Here is a 21,416-nt window from a genome sequence, read left to right as displayed (position 1 = left end):
TTTTCTGTGATCAGATTGCAATCAGACTGTGTTTTGTCACTTGAAATGCCAGGTGTACTGTAAACACCCCCAAAACGCATTGAAGAAGGATTGCAATCTGATCGGCCAAACCACCTCCGGAGGTGGTCAGGGATGCATTGTGTACACATTGAACACAAGTGTAAATGCAATGTGTCCTCTCAATCTGGATACAGCAACTTTATGCGGATTGAGAGGACAACCATTTCTGCAATCAGATTACAATCAGATTGCAGAAAATGCACGTTAACGCCAGGTGTAAATGGAATCAGGCTGAAGTGATAAAAAATCTGATTGCAATCTGAGGGCAGAAAACGCATGTTAACACCAGGTGTAAATGGCCTCACTGTCTCACTCATTGCTCGACAAAGATCCTTGATCGAAACCTTGCGACTAAAGAAGCACTGATGGAGCCTCAGTGTGCGGAGTCGGACCTTCTCTCTTTGCTAAAAGAAGGCTTGTGGACAAGCACCAGTGATGAGTACTGGCTTCACCTGCTTCAGCACCTACCGCCGATGCGTACCGCTTCACCCGTGGCCAACATGGGTACAAGAGGATACATTCAACACAACTCTTACCAGGTTATTTTGAAATTTGCCTTAAATTTAGTTTAGATGTATTCGTGGGTATACCCACACCGTACGTGCGTTGCATTGCGTTGCCTTTCAGGGGAGCTTGTCTTAAGCCGTTTTCACACATGCGTACAGGAACATTGCCTGTAAATCAATAACGGCTATTTCCCGGAATTTGCCTTCACACTTGAGGGATCACATGTGTAAAAACAGCCGTGAAAGAAGCTGTATTTTGGGCGGGGGGGGGGGGGGGACGACCACTGCAGAGTGGGCGGGGGGGGGGGAGGAGAGTGGGCTGGGGTCATGACGTATAAACTGTGCTGCAAGGGGCCAGAGGCAGTCAGAAAAACAAACAAACATGGAGCCGGCGTCCACTCTTTTGATGATATTGCTGACGCGCTTTTTCCTCAAACGTAGACAGCGACGTAGACAAATTAAGGCGAAGATGGAAAGGGATATACGTGCGAACAGAAACAGATTCATGTTCGCATTCTTCTTCGCTAAACATCGTGCAGAATATGAAGATAGACTAAACCGGGGACAGATAATGACAGTGTTAAATACCTCTGCGCTGCTGCGTGAGACTAGAGCCGTCTGGAAGCGAGAGAGGCCAGGAGGGAATTTATTTTGGGAAGATGCTCTGAACAATTTTGACGACGTGGAATGGAAGCGTCATTTTCGCATGTCCCGGGGTGCGTTCGACTACCTGCTGAGTCTGGTCCGACCCGCACTAACACGCAAGATCACCCGGTGGCGAAAACCACCGGAAGCGCGTTTGCGACTGGCAATAGTGCTTTGGTGGTACGCAACACCAGGGGAATATCGAACAATCAGCTGTGTATTTGGTGTTGCACTGGTCCGCAAAGTCTCGACGACGCCCACTGATACAGGGAAATGACTGGACCCCTTTCACACTTATGTCCCCTATCGCGGCATACCGGTCTTATCACAAGGTTAGAAGTGGTCAAATGTCCGCGATGACGGGGGCGCGCTTATACTGGAAAACAACTTTCACACATGAAGGCATTACACCGCTTTCTGGTCATTTCCAGGTATAAAGCGCATGTGTGAAAACGGCTTTAGTGTCAGCCACTTCACGGGGACTATGGATCGCTCTGCGTCCGTCCGTTAGCCACACTGTAATGTTCACTTTGTGCCTCTAGGGGGCAGCATTGAGAATGAATGGGACTTACCTACGGATGGAACTGTACATCACTGGTGGGGGACATGTTTTCTGCTTGTTTATGACTGTGAATGTACGTGTATATGTGTGTGTGCATGAGAGAGAGAGAGAGAGCAGGGTAAATAAGGTCCAGTTTGACAGTTACCTTTGCTGTGTGCTGAAGGGCAAAATCCCAGCGTCGCTCGGCCCCCTGGGAAATCTTCCTCGTCTAAACCTGGAAACAGAGGGGAGATTGTTACTTTCACCCCCCCCTCTCCCTTCCTATTTTCCCCAATGTTTTGCTCTCTCTTTGAATTTCTCCCTCCCTCTCCTTTCTCTCCTCTCTCTGTCTAGCTCTCTCTCTGTCTAACTCTCTCAGACTAACTCTCTCTGTCTAACTCTCTCTCTGTCTAACTCTCTCACTCTAACTCTCTCATTAATCTAACTCTCAGTCTAACTCTCTCTCTCAATATAACTCTCTGTCTAACTCTGTCTAACTCTCAGACTAACTCTCTCTGTCTAACTCTCTCTCTGTCTAACTCTCTCAGACTAACTCTCTGTCTAACTCTCTCTCTGTCTAACTCTCTCAGACTAACTCTCTCTGTCTAACTCTCTCTCTGTCTAACTCTCTCAGACTAACTCTCTCTGTCTAACTCTCTCTCTGTCTAACTCTCTCAGACTAACTCTCTCTGTCTAACTCTGTCTAACTCTCTCACTCTAAGTATCTCAGTCTAACTCTCTGTCTAACTCTCTCACTCTAACTCTCTCAGTCTAACTCTGTCTAACTCTCTCAGTCTAACTCTGTCTAACTCTCTCATTAATCTAACTCTCTGTCTAACTCTCTCAGTCTAACTCTGTCTAACTCTCTCATTAATCTAACTCTCAGTATAACTCTCTCTCAGTCTAACTCTCTGTCTAACTCTCTGTCTAACTCTCTCTCAATCTAACTCTCTCAGTCTAACCCTCTGTCTAACTCTCTCTGTCTAACTCTCTCTCAGTCTAACTCTATCTAACTCTCTGTCTAACTCTCTGTCTAACTCTCTCACTCTAAAGCTTAATTTATACTTATTAGAAAGTGTCGCTCAGCACATGGTCGCAGACGAAAGAGAAAGTGTCGCTCATGGTGTTGCATTTATACTTCAGTGAATGTTCGCCTCGGTTCAACGGTCACGTGACACTCGAACGCTATTAAGCAGACAGCCAAGAGAAGAGAGGGAACGCACAGTGAAACCACCTCGGAGGCAAGATGTAACGGACTTGGCTGCAGCTTCATATAAACGACACACATACCACACAACTCACCTCCTCTCTCTGGGAAATTGGTCACCATGTTCTTTGTGATTTTCACGAAGTCATAACATCAAGGACAGGCTGATAAAAATAACGGGGACACGTTCATTCGTTTCAATCGAGTGAAAACCAAAACAAGGAAGTCAAGCGTGTGCCGTCTATATAGCCAATCAGACTTGCGCGACACATCGTGACGTAGTCAGCGACACTAGACATTTCACCAGGTAGCAGACGCTGCTCGCCGAACACTTGAAAGTGTCGACTCATGTCCTCATTTCTGTTGGCGACCGTTTCAAAAGTGTCGGCAGACAAAGCATAAATTGGGCTTTAGTCTCTCAGTCTAACTCTATGTCTAAAAGCAAATTTATACTGACTGCGGAGTGTCTGGTGTTCACGGTGTTCATGGCAAGACCGTTCTCTCCGCAGAGGCACATCTTTTTATGGTAAATACGGTAGCAGTGCAGTGTCTGCAGAGAGCGGAGAATCCCCCTCCAGGCTCCCGTTGTGTTTTTAGCAGCAATACAAATGTCACATTAGTTCTTCCGTGTGTGATCCTGATTTATATCGGCAAATAATCAATCCTAGTGCAATTGTAGGCTATTTTCAGTTTGTTTTTAGCAAGTAAGTTTGTTGTCTTCTTGTTTTTGTGCTTTGCATTAAAAAAAAATCGATCTCAAATCAAGTTTTTATTGACGTAGTAAATTGTAGGCTATTCAGAAAAAAGTTTCAGTTACTGAGGGCGAGTCTTTGTAGTCTCGGGTGGATGAATCATACAAATTTCTGTATTTCTGTACTTCTTCTGCCAGGCGATGCTCGCCTCAAACCCGTTCATTTTGCACTGATTTCGCCGGTCACTTGGTCAGTTTGTGGAGGCTTCTTCCCAGGGCCGGTTCCAGAGCAAGATGACTATAGGATGCATCCTAGATAGGAAGGGGTGCAGATGGTGAAAAATTTGACATGTTATTTTACTAAAAATAATGCATTTTACCATCATTTCAGGTAGAATGATACCAGCCAAGCAAGAATATTTCAAGTGTTTCAAGTGCTTTACTGAAATATTTGGACCATATAATGATAATACAATTATCTCAACCTTAAAAGGTGCCAAAAAGCCATTAATTCACATCAAAGAACAAAGAAAAACAACAATTATAATTCAAGTTTAAACAGTAAGTGTGCAGCTGCAGCATTTATTAAAAAAAAGTTTTTTTTTTAAACTTTTCAACTGAGCATGCAGACAATTAAAATAAGGGTGCAATGCATGCTTTTGCACCCCCGTAGAACCGGGCCTGCTTCTTCCCTATACAAACCATAGCAAAACATTAGCCAATCATAGCCTCGGAATTGACTGCACGAGCTTGCGGCGGGCTCCGAGTTACATTTTTTGCTCCGTGCAGTCCCTCCGCAGAGCCTGTGCGGAGCGCCGCGCTCGCCGCACAGAGCCTCCGCTCCGCGAACACCGGACACTCCGCAGTTAGTATAAATTACCTTTAACTCTCTCTCAGTCTAACTCTTTCTCAGTCTAACTCTGTGTCTCTCTCATCTCTCTCATCTCTCTCACAGGAACTGTAATTCCAGCTTTCTCCCCTAATCAGATCCTAATAGGAAAAAGCTTGCAGGTGTCAGCAGGAGTCAATTAATGTCCTCTCGCACTCCCTCTCTCTCCACACAAGCATGCACACACACGCACATGCACAGACACACACACACACACACACACACACACACACACACACGCACGCACGCACGCACACCTGCACATGCACACCTGCACACGCACGCACACATGCACACACACACACACACACACACCACATGCACGCACGCACACCTGCACACGCACGCACACGCACGCACACACACACACACACACACACACACACACATACACGATGTATTAGGTCTCTCAGAGCTGAGCAGCTGGTAAGCTCCATGTCAGTGATTTGGACACTTTTCCCCCCCAAGGGGGCTTGTTAGGAAGTCCAAGAGTGGCAAGGAAGGTGCTACAGCAGGAGGCAGATGCCAGAAACTTGTCCAGGTATCAAAAAGGTTTACAAAAGGTGGCACCACATGTGTAATGGAAGATATGTATAAAAAAAAAAGTTAATTTGGCTTAACTGAATAAAACTCAACTCATAGCCAGCCCCTCCACCTCCCTCTGCTGAGTGCTGCGCATTGTCTGCTCTAAACTTGTGTGTTCATTACATCATTCATACACCATTCTATCAAGTTGTATTTATTTATTGATTAAATTAGAGTGAAGTGTCTGTGTGTGTGTGAGTGCGTGCGTGAGCACAGCTACTCTATGCAATTTTACATGCGATCGGGCTGAATGGAAGTTCTCCAATCATCAAAACCAAGGGGCAACCTACCCTCTGAAAAAGTAAGCTAATGGACCCTTCTCACAGGGGCCATTTTGTGTCGAAAAGGCAGGGGAAACACAGGTGCAAGCAAAACACTAATGAGGGTTTCCAACTTCCATGATTGGAATTTGGAAACCCTCATTAGTGTTTTGCGTGCACCTGTGTTTATTCTGCCTTTTCGACACAAAATGGCCCCCGTGAGAAGGGTCTATAGACCAAATCAGCGGGATGTTTACATTTACTTCCGGGTACCCCTGGGTCCACACATTATAATGGCGGTGAACGGCACAAACTGACTTGTTGAAGACAAAAACAGACAAAGAAGACAAAAATGGTTCGTCCGTGTTGTGTTGTTGTTTAATATCATTCATAACAACACTTTCACTAACGTTAGTGGAGACCAGACTAGCTTATTTACCTGTTGGACCAGACCAGAGTAGACTTGACGCTAAATTAAATTAACGTGGCGTCGGTAGCTCTGTCTGTAACGTTAACGAGTCTGCTCTCGCCGAGAAGAGCCTGGTGACGCGAGGTTACGAGTCTGCAAAAAAACAGCGAGTTTGACAGACAAACAAACGTTATTAGCTAGCTAACACTACATAAAACAAACACAGAAGAAAGGCTAGATACGTCGGACAAGCATGTTTACCAACCGTTTAACCATTTAAATTGAAAGTAGTCGGCCGAAAACAACGAGAGGGTTTGACAGCATTTATTTGACAACACGCACATTTAAACCTGCCGCCTTCCCCAAGTGGTACCCGGAAGTAAATTTGTTTACATGGTGACGTCACGGTGATTTGGTCTATTCAGAAGAGCCTTAACCCTGCATTCTTTCTAATGGTCAGCAGGGGGCCACACATCCATATTTTATAAGGTCCATGATCAAAATTAATTAAGATAATGGGGGGAGGGGGGGGGTGTCTGCTGCTAACGTGTTAAAGCAACACTCCGCCGATTATCAACCAGCTTTGTATCATTACAAAATCAGTAGTATATCAGAAAACTGTTTTGCAGGCATTCATTTATTTTGAGTTATCCAGAGTTGATTTGAGTTCAGGTCTGGACCATTGATGTCACTTGTACATTAAGATGTATAGTTTAAGTTCAATTTGGACAGAACTGTTGCTTTGTTTGACTGTATTCTGCTCAATATAAACCTGAGTTGATTTGTATAAAATGACTACACAATGACAAAGTGTCATAATGTTCAGGCATTTGGCTGCCTCAGCTATATTTGGCTCTTGAAGACAGTATTATACACGAGATTGACATTCCCTCCTCCCCTTTCCTTCTTGTACCTCCTCACAGCCCACACGGTTACATTTCATGATATTATTATTTTTTCTTGGCAAGAGAGACATTGCTGTGTGGATGAGAATTCCTGGAATGACTAAGCCTACAGTATACTGCCTGTAGGCTTAGTCAGGGGTGGAAGTGGAGGGGGAACGCTGCACAAATATCGTGCAATTACTTTATTCCAGCGATGTCAGTGCGATTTGACAAAGGCTATTACGGTGATTTTCAAGAAATAAAGGCCTGTCTCTAATATGAGCCAGCCTCATTTTACCATTGTGCCAGTAAACACTACCGTAGCATTTATCCTGCAGTACACCCCTGGTTACAAGAGGCAGACGGGGCCCCCCTTCCCAGGACAGCACCCTCCCCCTTCAGCCTGCCCCTACCCGCCCCATGTGCCCCAGCCTGCCCTGCCTGCCCAGCCTCAGATACCCAGGACAGGTGTCACAGCCTGCCCTGCCTGCCCTGTCACACCTCTCTCAGGAGAGGGGAGCTGGGTCGAGACAGAGATTCACACCTCTCTCAGGAGAGGGGAGCTGGGTCGAGACAGAGAGTCACACCTCTCTCAGGAGAGGGGAGCTGGGTCGAGACAGAGATTCACACCTCTCTCAGGAGAGGGGAGCTGGGTCGAGACAGAGAGTCACACCTCTCTCAGGAGAGGGGAGCTGGGTCGAGACAGAGATTCACACCTCTCTCAGGAGAGGGGAGCTGGGTCGAGACAGAGAGTCACACCTCTCTCAGGAGAGGGGAGCTGGGTCGAGACAGAGAGTCACACCTCTCTCAGGAGAGGGGAGCTGGGTCGCACAGGCGAGTGGTTGTCCATGTCTGGAGGTCAGGAGCAAATCTACCAGCTGAAATGTACACGGTGTGAGAGTTTTACGGATGAGTGATTTATGAGTGATTTATGGATTACTAAACTACCTGAGGACAAGTGACTGAAAACATCCTTCAGGTTCGATTGACAGGCTGCTGCCCCGCTGTCATGAGGTCCGTGCCCCGGTCAAAGCTGCTCGGTACCAGCGCTTTGAGCAGCAGGCCTGGAGCTGTTTGATGTTTCTATGTAACCCTGGAAGCAATCTGGGAACCCATAGTCTATTTTTAGTTGAAAAATAGACTCTGGGAACAGCCCTACCTTTTTTCCCAGCTTCCTGTACAGTACACGCCTCTCCTGCCACCGTCACTTCCTTTTCCGCATCCGTGCTCCACTGTTTACAGTCTAAATAGCAACTTGCGCCGGGACTTTACAGTCATTTTCCACTGTTGTTGCAAGACGAGATGACGTTTTCTATGCAGTGTGTTTATGCGTTAACGTTATTAGCAAATAGCCGAAATGGACGCGTCTGTTTCGGCTATTCACTAATAACGTTAAAACTGCATAGAAGACGTCAACTCGTCTTACAACAACAGTGGAAAATGACTGTAAAGTTGCGGCGGTTCCCAGATTGCTCTAGAAGTGCAGTAGCATTTCATAAGCTGAGTAAGAGCGCCATCTATCGCACCACGGTGAAAACACGGATCGACGTGCTATCACGTGAATGGCAGGGTAGCATTGTCTCATAAATGACATAAAAACACGTCAATGGCGGGGAAAGAGTGAAGTACTCTTTAATTCCAGTACGTAAAATGTGTTTACAATATACAGCAGCTATAGCCTACTGTAATATGCCATCATAGCTTTTAAATGTGTTTACAATATAGCTATACTGTAATGCCATCATAGCTTTTTTCTTTTGTTTAAGCAAGTTCATAATTCATCCTCAAGTTCCTACTTAACTCTTTGACATTATGCAACCAGACAGTTTGAGGCTGTCAACCATCCAAATGGTGAATGCTTGTTACGACATGAAATCTTCATGAGTGAGTGTGATATTCGACCCTTCCACACTTCTGCTTTGTAGGTGCTCCCAGTTGTGTCCATGCACGCAGTCACGCAGGCGGTGTGTGTGCGCAACACACACACACACACACACACACACACACACACACACACACACACACACACACACACACACACACACACACACACACACACACACACACACACAGAAACACACACACTGGCCAAAGTAAACAGAGACTTATGTAATAATTCCATCCAGAATCTCTTGTTAAAAAGTGCGGATGAGAGCTTGCTACACGGTGAATGATGGCGCCTAGCCAGCGTGCAGCTTGAGCAGATAGTAAATAAATCAGTGTGCTCTCTGCAACAAGGTCCCAATGAGGGCTGTTAACTCACAAAGCATGTTGCCTTTCATCATTGATGAAGAATCACGTCTTCCCTTTGTGAACTTTCACTCCACTTTGGAAGTGTTTGACTATGGTTCTGTCTGTAACGCAAGTGAACGATCTTTATAGGTGGCATTTCTAGGTAATAAGTTGTAATTAGGCTGTCTGAAACCAGTTTGATACATAAGTTCACTGAATTTGCAACCTTTTTAGGTACCTAGTTATGGATAATTTTTGATAATTTTTGAGGAACCATACCATGCACACTTTGGTGGGCTAGGGTATCCCATGATACCTTGCGCCCCTTGCAATCCACGAAGAAGAATGAAGCTCTCCCCACAAACTTCCTCCAATGGCCGCCCCCACAAAACCTCCCGCAACAGAAAAAGTGAAACGCCCATTCGCTAAATAACAAGCATCATCGCTTTCTTTTCATTTTTATTTTAGAATAGTCAATAGCGTAAACCATTACTTCATTTCAGTGCGGTCAGTTGTTTGTACGGTGTCAGGAAAGTCACGTTTGAAGAATAGTAGGAAGCATCTTAGCTGACGGTGTTCTGGACAGCAGCCACTAGTTAGGTGGCTAGCGTTTTACCCGCTCCGTGCGCGCGCCTGCACCAGGAGTACAAAGAACTTCATGACCAGCCATGGACAGCAACACAGAGCCAGGTACTAGCAACATGGCTAGTCTTGCTTGCCAGCCTCCCCTCCCAGACCCTGCGTTCACCTTCAAGTGTAAGTGAAGTTCGTTTTTAACCAGCCATTACTTAAGCACACATTTGTTGGTTGAATGTGTAACGTTATCGATAAGAAATACGCTAGGTAACGTTATGCATTCATTAGCTGATGATGACGTTAGCTCCTTTGGCTTCAGCTCTGCTCACTGTCTAAATAAATTACACCGTGGCAACTGATTTATTTTATAGGGACAAAACAGGATACAGCAAAGCTGATTAAGGCCAGGATGCGGCTCAAGAATCTTTTTACAGGGGACAGGAATTCGGCTATCAATGGATGGAAGTAAGTTACACACCAACATTGAACAACACAGCTTATTATGCTCTGGCTTTTGCTGTGGGTTGATTTGGGGGGGGGGGGGGGGTTAGCTTGATTTCACTCAAATTTAAGTAACCAAATATCCCAATCAGACGATATATAAAGATGAGTAGTCTAATCTAGATTTCACACTCACCGAGTTGTCTCCCCAGTGTAGACAGTTCTACAATTCAGTGCTAAATCAACATCAAACATCTCCCCATATGGGTCCCTGTGCCATGAAAACATTTGAGATGAACAAATCACTAATTTAAACCCCTCCATTTCATAGAGGTTCATATGCCCAGTTTTCATACCAGTGTTGCCAGGTGGGAAATATTGAATCACTGATGCTGTCACAAATGGACACAGCCCACAAATCCTGTGTGTTTTGTGTATGTGTGTGTTTTGCAGTCAACTGCTAGCTGATATTGGGCTGGAGGGGAAAGTGGACTTCAAATCTGCCCAAAAAAAATGGGACAACTTGAAGACCCAGTACAAGGTATTAATTGTTCTTGAGTGTTAGCCACAGGCCACTACTGCATTTTACTTTATGCACTGTTCTTTTTTTTTTTTTTACTTTTTATTGACAGATTATTATACGTTCTTACATTGTATACGTTGTAGATATGTACTGCCATAGATTTATTTTTTATTTTTTTATAGACAAATAAAAGAAAAGACAAAACCACAACAGCCGCAACAGCAGCAACAAAACAAACAAACAAAAACAAAAAACAAAACATATAGAGCAGGGAGTCTACTTTTCATTGTACATTCATCTTGGATCCAAAAAAATCAAATCTGGCCTAATGGGTGTTATATATTGAACCCAGCATTCCCATCTTGAGGTAAATTGTTCTACTTTATGATTGATAACAGCAGTTAGTCTTTCCATCTTATATATATCCATTGTAATATTCATCCATTCTTTCACTTTAGGGCTCTTTATGCACTGTTCAATTGTCGTTTCTTCTAGAAACTGAAAGATCCACCAACCGGTAGTGGTACAGACCGCGGTGAGGGTACACCGGCCACCTGGCCTTGGTACAACCTGATGGACGAGGCCCTGGGAAAAAAACATTCAATAACGCCTGCGGTGGTGAGGGCCACGTTGCCTTTGGAGGGTGTGCCAAAGCCAGCAGCTGAACAGGAGCGAGGTGATGGAGAGGAGGAGGCAGCGGCGGCTGGAGGAGAAGGAGAGGCACGAGAGCCAGAAAGAGCACAAGAAATGGCCCCAGCCCCACAACAGAGGAAGCGGCGTCGCCTCGCCGATCTGATTGAGGAGGAGATGGAGCGTGAAAGAGAGAGGCAGGAACAGAGAAGAAGGGATCAGGCAGAGCGAACCGACCGACTCTTCTCTATCCTAGAGAGATTTATGGATAGGCGTTGAGCATTTTCTTTCTAACTTATTTTTAGTTTAAAGGAGAATATTTAATCCAGAAGTGTTGGTACACAGGTAACCTCAGGTTTACATACAATGTACAACTTCAAATACAATAAGAGACACGGGCAGGAAAAACGCAACGCGTTTCAACCTCACTGGGTCTTCGTCAGCCTTCAGCCTGATGAAGACCCAGTGAGGTTGAAACGCGTTGCGTTTTCCTGCCCGTGTCTCTTATTGTATTTGAAGTTGTACATTGTATGTAAACCTGAGGTTACCCTTGTACCAACACTTCTGGATTAAATATTCTCCCTAAAAAGTAACCAGTAAGCTCCTTTTTCCACTTTTGATTCTACAGTATGTTGATTTTGAGCTTGCTTGCTGCCACTTTCTCTGCTCCTAGTTTAAAGGAGAACAATGCTGATTTATTTTGCACATGATCTCAGACATCTGAAAACTGCAAACAGTTTTGCAGGCATTCATTTAGGTTGACATTTATTGAGAGTTGATCTGTGTTAAGTTGTGGAGGCAGTGTTGTCATTAATGACATCACTCAACTTAACTCAAAATCAACTCTCAATAACTGTCTAAATAAATGCATGCAGAATTGGTTAGTTGTCAGATGTGTGAGATCATGTGCAAAATAAATCAGCATTGTTTGTCAGTGAAGTTCTCTCTGTTTCATGTTGGTTGAATCAACCCAGTTTTGACTGAAATTAAATGAAATGTGATTTTTTTATAAATGGTTGTTCAAGGTTACTTGTAATAAAATAAACAAAAGATTGTTTTACAAGCAAATTGTTTTATTTCAAATGTAGCAAAAATAAACTGGGTAACAGTGGAACACACTCAAACTAAAAATATTTACATTCACAGTACAACAGATTACAAAAATTCAAGAATAATTTTACAAAACAACAAAAATAATCATTTTACAACTATTATCAAATGGTACAAAAGTTGATTTGCCAAAGGGTGGTTGCCAACTCATTTGTATATAACCGGGGTAAGGGGAAATGCCACAAGACTTACTTCACATTACAGGACAGGATCCCGGACAATTGACGCCACAGACAGACTTGACAGCACAAGACACTAGACAACGTGCTCCGTTAAGACCCTGCTTGGAGGGGAACTGCCGGTGTCGGGCTTCCGGCGGACTCTAACGTTAGTCAACAGGATTCAGGAGAACATTATGGGAGAACACCCAGACGCACCATAAGCTTGAGCTCAGTGCAGTGCGTACTCATGGCCACCGACCACATCCTGGAGTGCGCTGACTTGGGTTGATAGATGGTCACGCAGGGCGTTCCCATTCATTTCCCCAGCTTGTGCCTCGCCCCCAGCCTCATCATCAGCAGGGTCTTGCCCATCTTCTTCCTCCATGATGTCACCCACTCCCAGGCAGATGTTGTGCAGTGTGGCGCATGCCATGATGACATCTGGCACAAAGGTGGAGTGTACCTTAGAGGGAAACCAAAGATTAATTCAAGGATAAGTACATAAATTATTTCTCTTTGAATTTGCTCATTTGCTGCGGTCATTCTCAGTTTAAATTACCTCCAGGGCCTGCAGGAAGATGGCTCTCCACCGGGTCTTCATCATTCCAAAGGCTCGCTCTATGATGTTGCGAGCCCTGGCGTGGTGGATGTTGAAGCGCAGCTTCTCTGCACCTCTGACAGGTCTCCTGAAAGTAGGGATGCACCAATGAACATTTTGGCCGATACGATAACCGATATTAACATTGCAACATTGGACCGATATGAATATGTAAAAGAAAAAAAGACTAACATCGGCCGATACGATATGATTGCCAATATATCGTGCATCCCTACCTGAAAGGAGTGATGAGGGCCAGTGGTCTCTCCAAACAGGGGTAGCCACTGTCTCCAAGGAGGAAAGTGCCAGGGGGAGGGTAGGCAGAGTGGTAGATGGGGCTTCGCCGCAGCACCCTTGCGTCATGCACTGACCCCGGTGTTCCCACGTAAATGTCAATGTATCGGCCCCTGCTGTCACACACTGCCTGGAGTTGGATTGACGTGTACAGCTTTCTGTTCCTGTACAGGGGTAAAATCAAAAACAAGAAAATATTTGTGAGCCTGTGAGGAAATGTGTACAATGCATTAAATTAAGTATTATATTAATGTAATACTGCTCTATGCCTGAAATATGGCATGGTGCCTGAGAACTTTAAGCCTTGCCTGTAGCATTGTGCGTCCTCTTCCCCAGGTGCCTTGATTCTCACATGGCAGCCGTCAATTGCCCCACGGGCATTCCTGAATGCCGGGTGCCTGGCCAGGTGAGCAAAGCCATCCCCAACTGCCCTGTGCTCCTCCTCTGTCTGTGGCAAACGGATGACACGAGGGGCCACATTGAGGAGTTCCGTCGCCATGCGGTGGACCAACAGGTGGACTGTGGAGCGGGGTATATCGAATGCTCTGGATGTCACCCTACAGGTTAGGTAGGAATGGAGATTGAGACCATTACATAATCAATACCAGTTATGTTAAAAATGTATTGTAGTCTCGTCTTTCCACCAAGTAATAGAAAAGTATCGATAGTGGTATCAATAAAGATTCAGATCTTTAAGCAGTCTCTAAAATGTAATTAATAAAAATTAACTATCCCCATTCTTACCTGTAGGAGGTACCAGCTCCTAACCAAAAGAGGAAAACTAGCACTTCCAGCTCCGGTCCCCAGCCATGGTGCCTCTGAGGGTCCATCATGCGTAGGAGGGCTGTGATGGCGTCTCGGTGGAGCCTGAAGTCTGGACGTGTGTCTCCATCATCAAAGTACAGGCGCAGCAGTGGCACATGAATGTTCAGACGGCAGTAGGTAGTCAAGTTCTCCTGTTGGGGGAGATGGGGTCACGTCATGTGTACATTTTAAAACTCTTGAAATCTGTTTAAAGTTTAAGCCATTTATGTCAACCAATCTATTTACCATATCCATACATTCATTTATTTCCTACATGTACTTATGAAAAAGGGTCAAGTGATTTTAAATTTCTATTCACCTGTTCTCTATTCATCATCGTATAGTAGTGAACATTTGACCGTCTCAATGTTAAATGTTGTGAATTACTGTAACCATTAATTGTATTAAATCCTAATACTTCAATTTAGCAATCTGTGTTCTAATTTATTAAACTGATTGATGTATGTATCTGTGCATCTGTATTTGCAAATCGTAATGAATTATGACTGCTCTAAACTATCTTGCTGGCTGGCTGAGCCAACGGGGCTAGCTGGCTATCAGTCATGTGGGGTATAGCATAGCATCTAACGCTAGTTCTGTGTCTTTGAGACATTTTAAATAATCTCTTGGTCCATTATGTTACTGCAATGGCCAACCCCTGGGCCCAAGACAATAGAGCATAATTTTACTTCACTGGAAGAACGTCACAATTATGTAGTAGACTGTCTTTTGTCCAGTCACGGAGCTAAATTTGCTAACTTCAGGCCTACTGTACCTGGTCTGGTTCGCTAGACAAAAGTGCCGCCCACCGCTTCAACCTCCCCATCCTGGCACGGTCCTCCTCGGCCTCTTCCTCCGCCATCTCCTCAAAATAATAATAAATAATAATAAAAAGAAACAGCAGTTCTTCTTCCATTACTACGAAAAACGTCTGGCCGAAAAACAACTGGTTTAGCTTAGCTTGATCTATCTTGATCTATCTATCTATCTAGCTATGTCTAGAACGTTCCAGCAGTCGCTTCTTCTTCTTCTTCTTCTTCTTTCAAGTTTCCGGCAGTGTCGCGGCTACTAGGCGTGTTGCACTGCCCACTGCAGGACAAGGATAAAATGACGCTACCTTAAAGCGCCAGGACGTCTGAAACAAGTTTATTTTTCAGTCACCTATATTAAAATTGATACCTAATTAATAAAGTATCTAGTTAGGTAGCTAGGTGATAGGAAGCTCACTTGCGTTACAGACAGAGCCTATGTGTTTTTAATGACCGTATCCACCTTATTTCTAGCGGCCATGATGCCTATGGGTTTCTCTTCCGGTGTGATCCTCCCAGCCTTGTTGCTGACAGCTTGACAGCCGTCTGGGCGAACGGAGCAAATCACTAATCAGGTCCAGCTTGGCAGAAATCTCGTTGATAAATATCCCTTCGAGAGCGCAGTGCACAGCCTACTGTGGCTAATGTTAGCGGCTAGCTAGCTATGTTACATGGCAGTAAAACGCCACTAAATGACCAAATTGATTGAACTTTTAACCATTTGGAGTAACACTGTTTCCATACGGACCCCCAGCGTTGGCTAGTTGTTTATAACGTGACTATATTTATAACTTTTATAACGTCCTCCAGTTTCCGGTTTATAATTCGGGTCTGCAGCCAGAGTATAACAAAGGAAATGGCAAGCTGCAACAATAAGTCACGTTAAACCGGAACTTGTACCCACAATTATTTGTACAGTGGGGCACTCAAAAATAAGGTGGATATCTGCTGCCTGTGCAACTTCCTGTCTCCCTGCCTCCACAGCTCTCTCATTCTCTCTCTCTCTCTCATTCTCTCTCTCTCTCTCTCTCTCTCTCTCATTCTCTCTCTCTCTCATTCTCTCTTTCTCTCTCTCTCTCTTTCTCTCTCTCTCTCATTCTCAGACCCCCTTCTCACCAAACGCGATCAACTCACATGTACTCGCACTCGCCCTGTCAAGCCCTGCCCCGCTGCTTCAGCTTGGTTGGCTGCCTTGCTGTATTTCCATCTTCAATTGGTCTATTTCGGTTTTGGCCCCTCCTCTCGTCTTGTCGTTTGCGATAGTGTCCTCTAGAGAGAGAGTGGCATCAGCGGAGGACCAAAATGCGAGACTCATTAGCCAATGAACAGCCAGGAATGGGTCTCGCGCTACTTTTGCATGCTAAAATAAATCTGATAATGTACAATTTGATTCAAGGGGGGAAAAACTCTTTCAGAGTACAACACAAACTGTCTATTTTGCTGCAACTCGACAGTGCTGCTTAATCCAGGACCTTACTTCCTGGAACTCCTGAGAGTAAAAAACTGGTCCATTGGAGTGAATGGAGACGTCGGGACTCTTCTATCTACATGGCTCTGGGTTTGCGATGTCCTGACGCCAGGTATCCCAGCATGCTTTGCAAGGTGGTGAGCGACAGACAGCAGCGAGGGAAGGAGGGGCCATTTCGAAACCGACCAATTGAAGACGGAAATACAGCAAGGCAGCCAACCACGCTGTAGCAGCGGGGCAGGGCTGACTGGGCGGTGTGTAGAGCCCGTCAAGCTGGAATTATGCTTCCAGCGCATTGGCGAGGACCGCGAGTGTCCGTGCGGAAAAGTGACGTCAAATCGGCCGACACGCCCCTCCGCAAGGCTCCCGTGCGGATGGTTTTTGCCTGGCCGTGCACACCCTGAATTTTGTAACTACGCGGACGTGGCCGGGCGGACAAAGTGTAGTTTTCAAGACTTCCACGAGCAGAAACCCGCACAGAATATAAAAGCTCCACACGTTTCCTCGTCAGGATTCCATGTCTCTCATTTCCGTGCGGCCGGGCCAAACGTCAAGCATGTTTCCAGCTTCACTCTCTCTCTCATTCTCACACTCTCTCATTCTCTCTCTCTTTCTCTCACACTCTGTCTGTCTCTCCCTCTCTTCCAAATCTCGCTGTGTGCCGTTCCTCCATTACTCACTCTGGGTCTTCTCCTTCTATTTCTTCCTTATGAGCAACTGACACACAATAAAAAAGCAATTTGAAGTTCTCTGCAGAAGGATCATCTCTGAAGGATCAAGCCAGCAGTGTTTGAGAGCAGCAATGTGCAACAAAGCTCAATATGTCACCCAAGTAATGGAAACACTTTGGGAGACAGCCGCCATATCTCTGAATACGTATGAAGTGTTTTCTTTTGAAAGTCAGATATCCAACGCTTGCTGCTGTGACATCAAATCAAATCACATGATCATAATTACGTTATTTGCACATTACAGCACAAAATACTGTTTTTGGCAGATAGAATCATCAGTGTGTCTGAAAATACTGCCGGATGAATTTCACAGTCAATTTTGCAGCAGAATTTTCTCCAAATGGTGAAGCCTGCTCATGGAGCGTTATGCATTATTCTAATTGTCAAATCATCAAAATGTCATTACTGTCTTTGCGCTGTCTTTTATGGAAGACTTGCAGAGAAACGATCACTTCTGTTTCTGATGGCTTGGGAGAGCCGGCCAAACATTTTTCATTTCATACTTTATTCGACTTTTGGAAAGTTTGTAATTAAATGTTAAGCAGGGCTGTGATGTGGTTATGTTTTGCATGGTGTCACTGTCGAATCCACTTCAGTTCTGTGTGAGCTCTCCTGCAGCCCTTTTCTGTTGCCAATGTTGCATTCAACATCCTATGCATTGTCGTTGTACTGTACAGTACAGTACACAGACAGTACAGCACAGTACAGTACATTACATTACAGTGCAGTACATTGCAGTACAGTACAGTACAGTACAGTACAGTGCAGTACAGTACATTACAGGGCAGTACATTACAGTACAGTACAGTGCAGTACAGTACAGTACAGTACACAGTACTCAACCTAGTGACATCATCTAGCATACTTACTACTGTACAGTCAACCTAGTGACATCATCTAGCATACTTATTACTGTACAGTCAACCTAGTGACATCATCTAGCATACTTACTACTGTACAGTCAACCTAGTGACATCATCTAGCATACTTACTACTGTACAGTCAACCTAGTGACATCATCTAGCATACTTACAGTCAACCTAGTGACATCATCTAGCAGCACTGTACAGTCAACCTAGTGACATCATCTAGCATACTTATTACTGTACAGTCAACCTAGTGACATCATCTAGCATACTTATTACTGTACAGTCAACCTAGTGACATCATCTAGCATACTACTGTACAGTCAACCTAGTGACATCATCTAGCATACTTACTACTGTACAGTCAACCTAGTGACATCATCTAGCATACTTACAGTCAACCTAGTGACATCATCTAGCAGCACTGTACAGTCAACCTAGTGACATCATCTAGCAGCTGGGATGTTGTCTTCTTGTCTGAGGTGAAATGCAAATGAACTAGAGTCCCTTGATCAAATGTTTCAATGTCAGCTGTCAAGATTAATTCAAGAGGGTCGTAAATTACAAGATAGCGCTGCAGAAAAACCAATAACCCCTCCCCCCCCCAACTCCAGGGATTTTGTTGTCATGTGAACATCAAAGGGTACGTTTGTGTAGGCCTATATAGTAGGCTATATTTGGTACGTTTGTGTAGGCCTATATAGTAGGCTATATTTGGGAGAGGAGAACCTTTAAGTTCCTGCTTGCCTTGCAGCTTGGGCAACAGGGGGAGGGGCCATACTGAAAAATTCAAACAGGCTTTAGATCATATCCACACGGCCTTGCCTCTCTCTCCCTCTCCCTCTCACAATGGTGAATGCAAGTGGACAGGTGTCACTGTGTGGTTCTCTGTGTGTGTGTGTGTGTGTGTGTGTGTGTGTGTGTGTGTGTGTGTGTGTGTGTGTGTGTGTGTGTGTGTGTGTGCGTGCGTGCGTGCGTGCGTGCGTGCACGTGCATGTGCATGTTCCAAAGTCAGCCTTATGCCATCCATTATGCAGCGGCAATATGGCCACTAATAATTGATAGAGAGGAAGAAGGCCATGAAGGTCTTGGAGAGTGGAGCGTGGAATTGACATTTCACTACTCTGTGTCTAGATGCTCACAATAGATTAATTTACGAATCCTCATATCACCACCTATAGAACATGACACATTTACTCATTTTTGTTGCACGTCGTCGTCGTCGTCGTCGTCGTCGTCGTCGTCGTCGTCATCATCATCATCACTAAAAGGGAGCAAGTGGGCAATTCTTGTCCCAGAAGTGATGTCACTCAACTGGAAGTGATGTCATCAGTGATGTCACTTGAGCAATTGTGCATTAACACTTTCAGTGCCACGGCCGTTGGGCAAAAGGTTGCTTGCTGTGCCACATAGGCCGCAATGCATTTTAAAACAGTCATATAATTTTTTTAATAATTACTATGTAAACACTGAACACGCACAAATAACGATGAGACTCTCTTCTATCACCTGCAAAAAAAAGTTTATTGATCCCATTTTCCGTTCTTTAGTTATGAGCCGGAGAAGATAGCTCGATTGAACGAAAAACATACCTTTTTTTCTACGAGCTGAGATAATGAGCCTTTTGTGAAATTAAACATTTCAAGCACATCTCTGACTCTGAAGCGAATTTTCTGATGTCTGGGTCTGTCTGGGTGAAGTGTATGCTGCTCTGCTGCTCTCCGTGCTCCCCCCCCCCCCCCCCTCAACTGCACACGCCTCCTGGGTGTGTCTTATGTGTCTGGTGGCTCTCAGTCTCTGCTGAGTTTGCTGCGCACACACAGTGAATGGTGCGCGACATTCAGCTTTTTGGTTCCGCGTGTGTTTGTCACGGGCTGGCATGCTTCCAGTTCGGAATAATAATGCTGATTATGTGAATGTGCTGTTGCAGCGTACATGGAAGTGCTCAGTTGTGACAGCGGATGCTGCTGCTGGGGGCACAGCTGGCGTTGTGCTCGTTTATGGAGGCACGTCGATGCATACGGACGGATGCGATGCGATTTCCTCATTTTGCCCAGTGACTATTTCTGTGTGTTTGGCTCCTTTTTCTCTGATCAGGAGAGTGCTGTCGCCACCTAATGGGTTTGTAAAATAGGTTATCGACCTCCAATAGCTACAATATTGTTAGAGGCGACGTAAGAAGCTTAGATCGACACCCCCCCGTCAAAAAAACAATTTGGAGTTATGACGCCATTTGGCGTCGCTGGCACTGTACGGTAAATTTCTAATGACGCCATATGGCGTCGCTGGCACTGAACGTGTTAAGACATCATAGTCATAGGCATTGTGCATTAAGACATCATAGGCATAGGCATTGTGACATCATCAGTGATGTCATAAGAGCAATTGTGATGTCAATTGTGATGCAGGTGAGCCTGCACATCATCTGTGATGTCATCAGTGACATTTCTGTCCCACTGATGCTATCATAGGCATTGTGACATCATTGTGATGTCATCAGTGAGTGATGTCATCAGTCATGCAAAATTGGGCAATCGTGCGCTGCGCATGCAAATGTAGCGCAGGTGAGGCCACGCAGCAGCCGAGCTGCGGGTGAGGCCGCGCAGCAGCCGAGCTGCGGGTGAGGCCACACAGCAGCTGAGCTGCTTATGCGAGCTGCAGGGCGGGTGAGCCCGCACGGCGGGCGAGCCTAGGAATCGAGCGCGCGCTTCCCCGGACATGCCTAGTACTGAACATGCACCATACACACATACACCATACACTCTCCGTCTGTCGGGTGTGCAGTGCACAGGAATGCACGCACACAGAGGATGAAAGTGGCTGTCATAGCAAACTATCTGGAGCATGAACCATTGCCCGTATCACCTTAAGCCTCCTCTGACGTCTTAGCTATCTACAGGATTACACCACCTTCCTTCTCTCTCTCTCTCTGACACATCCACACACACACACACACACACACACACACACACACACACACACACACACACACACACACACACACACACACACACACACACACATCCTCTCATTAGAGGTTGAGGATGGAGAGAATAAATGCTGAATGCCAGAATTCAACAAACGTTCACAGTAATAAGATAGATAGATAGATGATAGTTCGATAGATACATGATAGATAGACAGACAGACAGACGTGTGTGTGTGTGTGTGTGTGTGTGTGTGTGTGTGTGTGTGTGTGTGTGTATGGGGGGGCAGAATGTCAAGCAAACTGTCATAGGTACACAACCTCAGGGTCACTCAGCCATCTGCTGTTGTTCCTCATGTACAGTATGAGTTTGTGTGTGTGTGTGTGTGTGTGTGTGTGTGTGTGTGTGTGTGTGTGTATACCTGTTTGTGTGTCCAGGAGCGCGCCTGTGTGTGCGCGCGAGGCTATGACCATTGCCTGTGTCTGCTGGGTCTTTGTAAGATTACTTCTGTGCCAATTTTGCCCCTGTTTCAAGTTTATTTCTCTCACACTTGCGTGACACTATGTGAC

At 45.2% G+C, this 21,416-nt stretch overlaps 2 protein-coding genes across 2 annotated transcripts; one reads left to right on the top strand and one right to left on the bottom strand.

Moving 5' to 3' along the window:
* Positions 1-9,894: 9,894 nt before the first annotated feature.
* On the top strand, positions 9,895-11,358 carry LOC310788556 (uncharacterized protein; the record flags this gene model as incomplete). Its single annotated transcript, XM_083650089.1, has 3 exons — positions 9,895-9,950; positions 10,380-10,467; positions 10,945-11,358. The coding sequence occupies 3 exons, from the start codon at positions 9,895-9,897 to the stop codon at positions 11,356-11,358; spliced, it is 558 nt and encodes a 185-aa protein (XP_083506215.1).
* Positions 11,359-12,203: 845 nt separating this feature from the next.
* Positions 12,204-14,908, bottom strand: LOC310788555 (putative nuclease HARBI1; the record flags this gene model as incomplete). The annotated part of the gene is made up of 6 exons (XM_083650088.1): positions 12,204-12,813; positions 12,910-13,036; positions 13,185-13,406; positions 13,551-13,799; positions 13,987-14,198; positions 14,822-14,908. The coding sequence occupies 6 exons, from the start codon at positions 14,906-14,908 to the stop codon at positions 12,580-12,582; spliced, it is 1,131 nt and encodes a 376-aa protein (XP_083506214.1). The 3' UTR covers positions 12,204-12,579.
* Between the last annotated feature and the right edge of the window lie 6,508 nt (positions 14,909-21,416).

The sequence above is a fragment of the Poromitra crassiceps genome, assembly GCF_964638095.1.
Source record: "Poromitra crassiceps genome assembly, chromosome: 13".
Taxonomy (NCBI): Eukaryota; Metazoa; Chordata; class Actinopteri; order Beryciformes; family Melamphaidae; genus Poromitra; species Poromitra crassiceps.
Note: the sequence above shows the minus strand (reverse complement) of the source record. Positions and strands in the feature narration are given on the sequence as shown.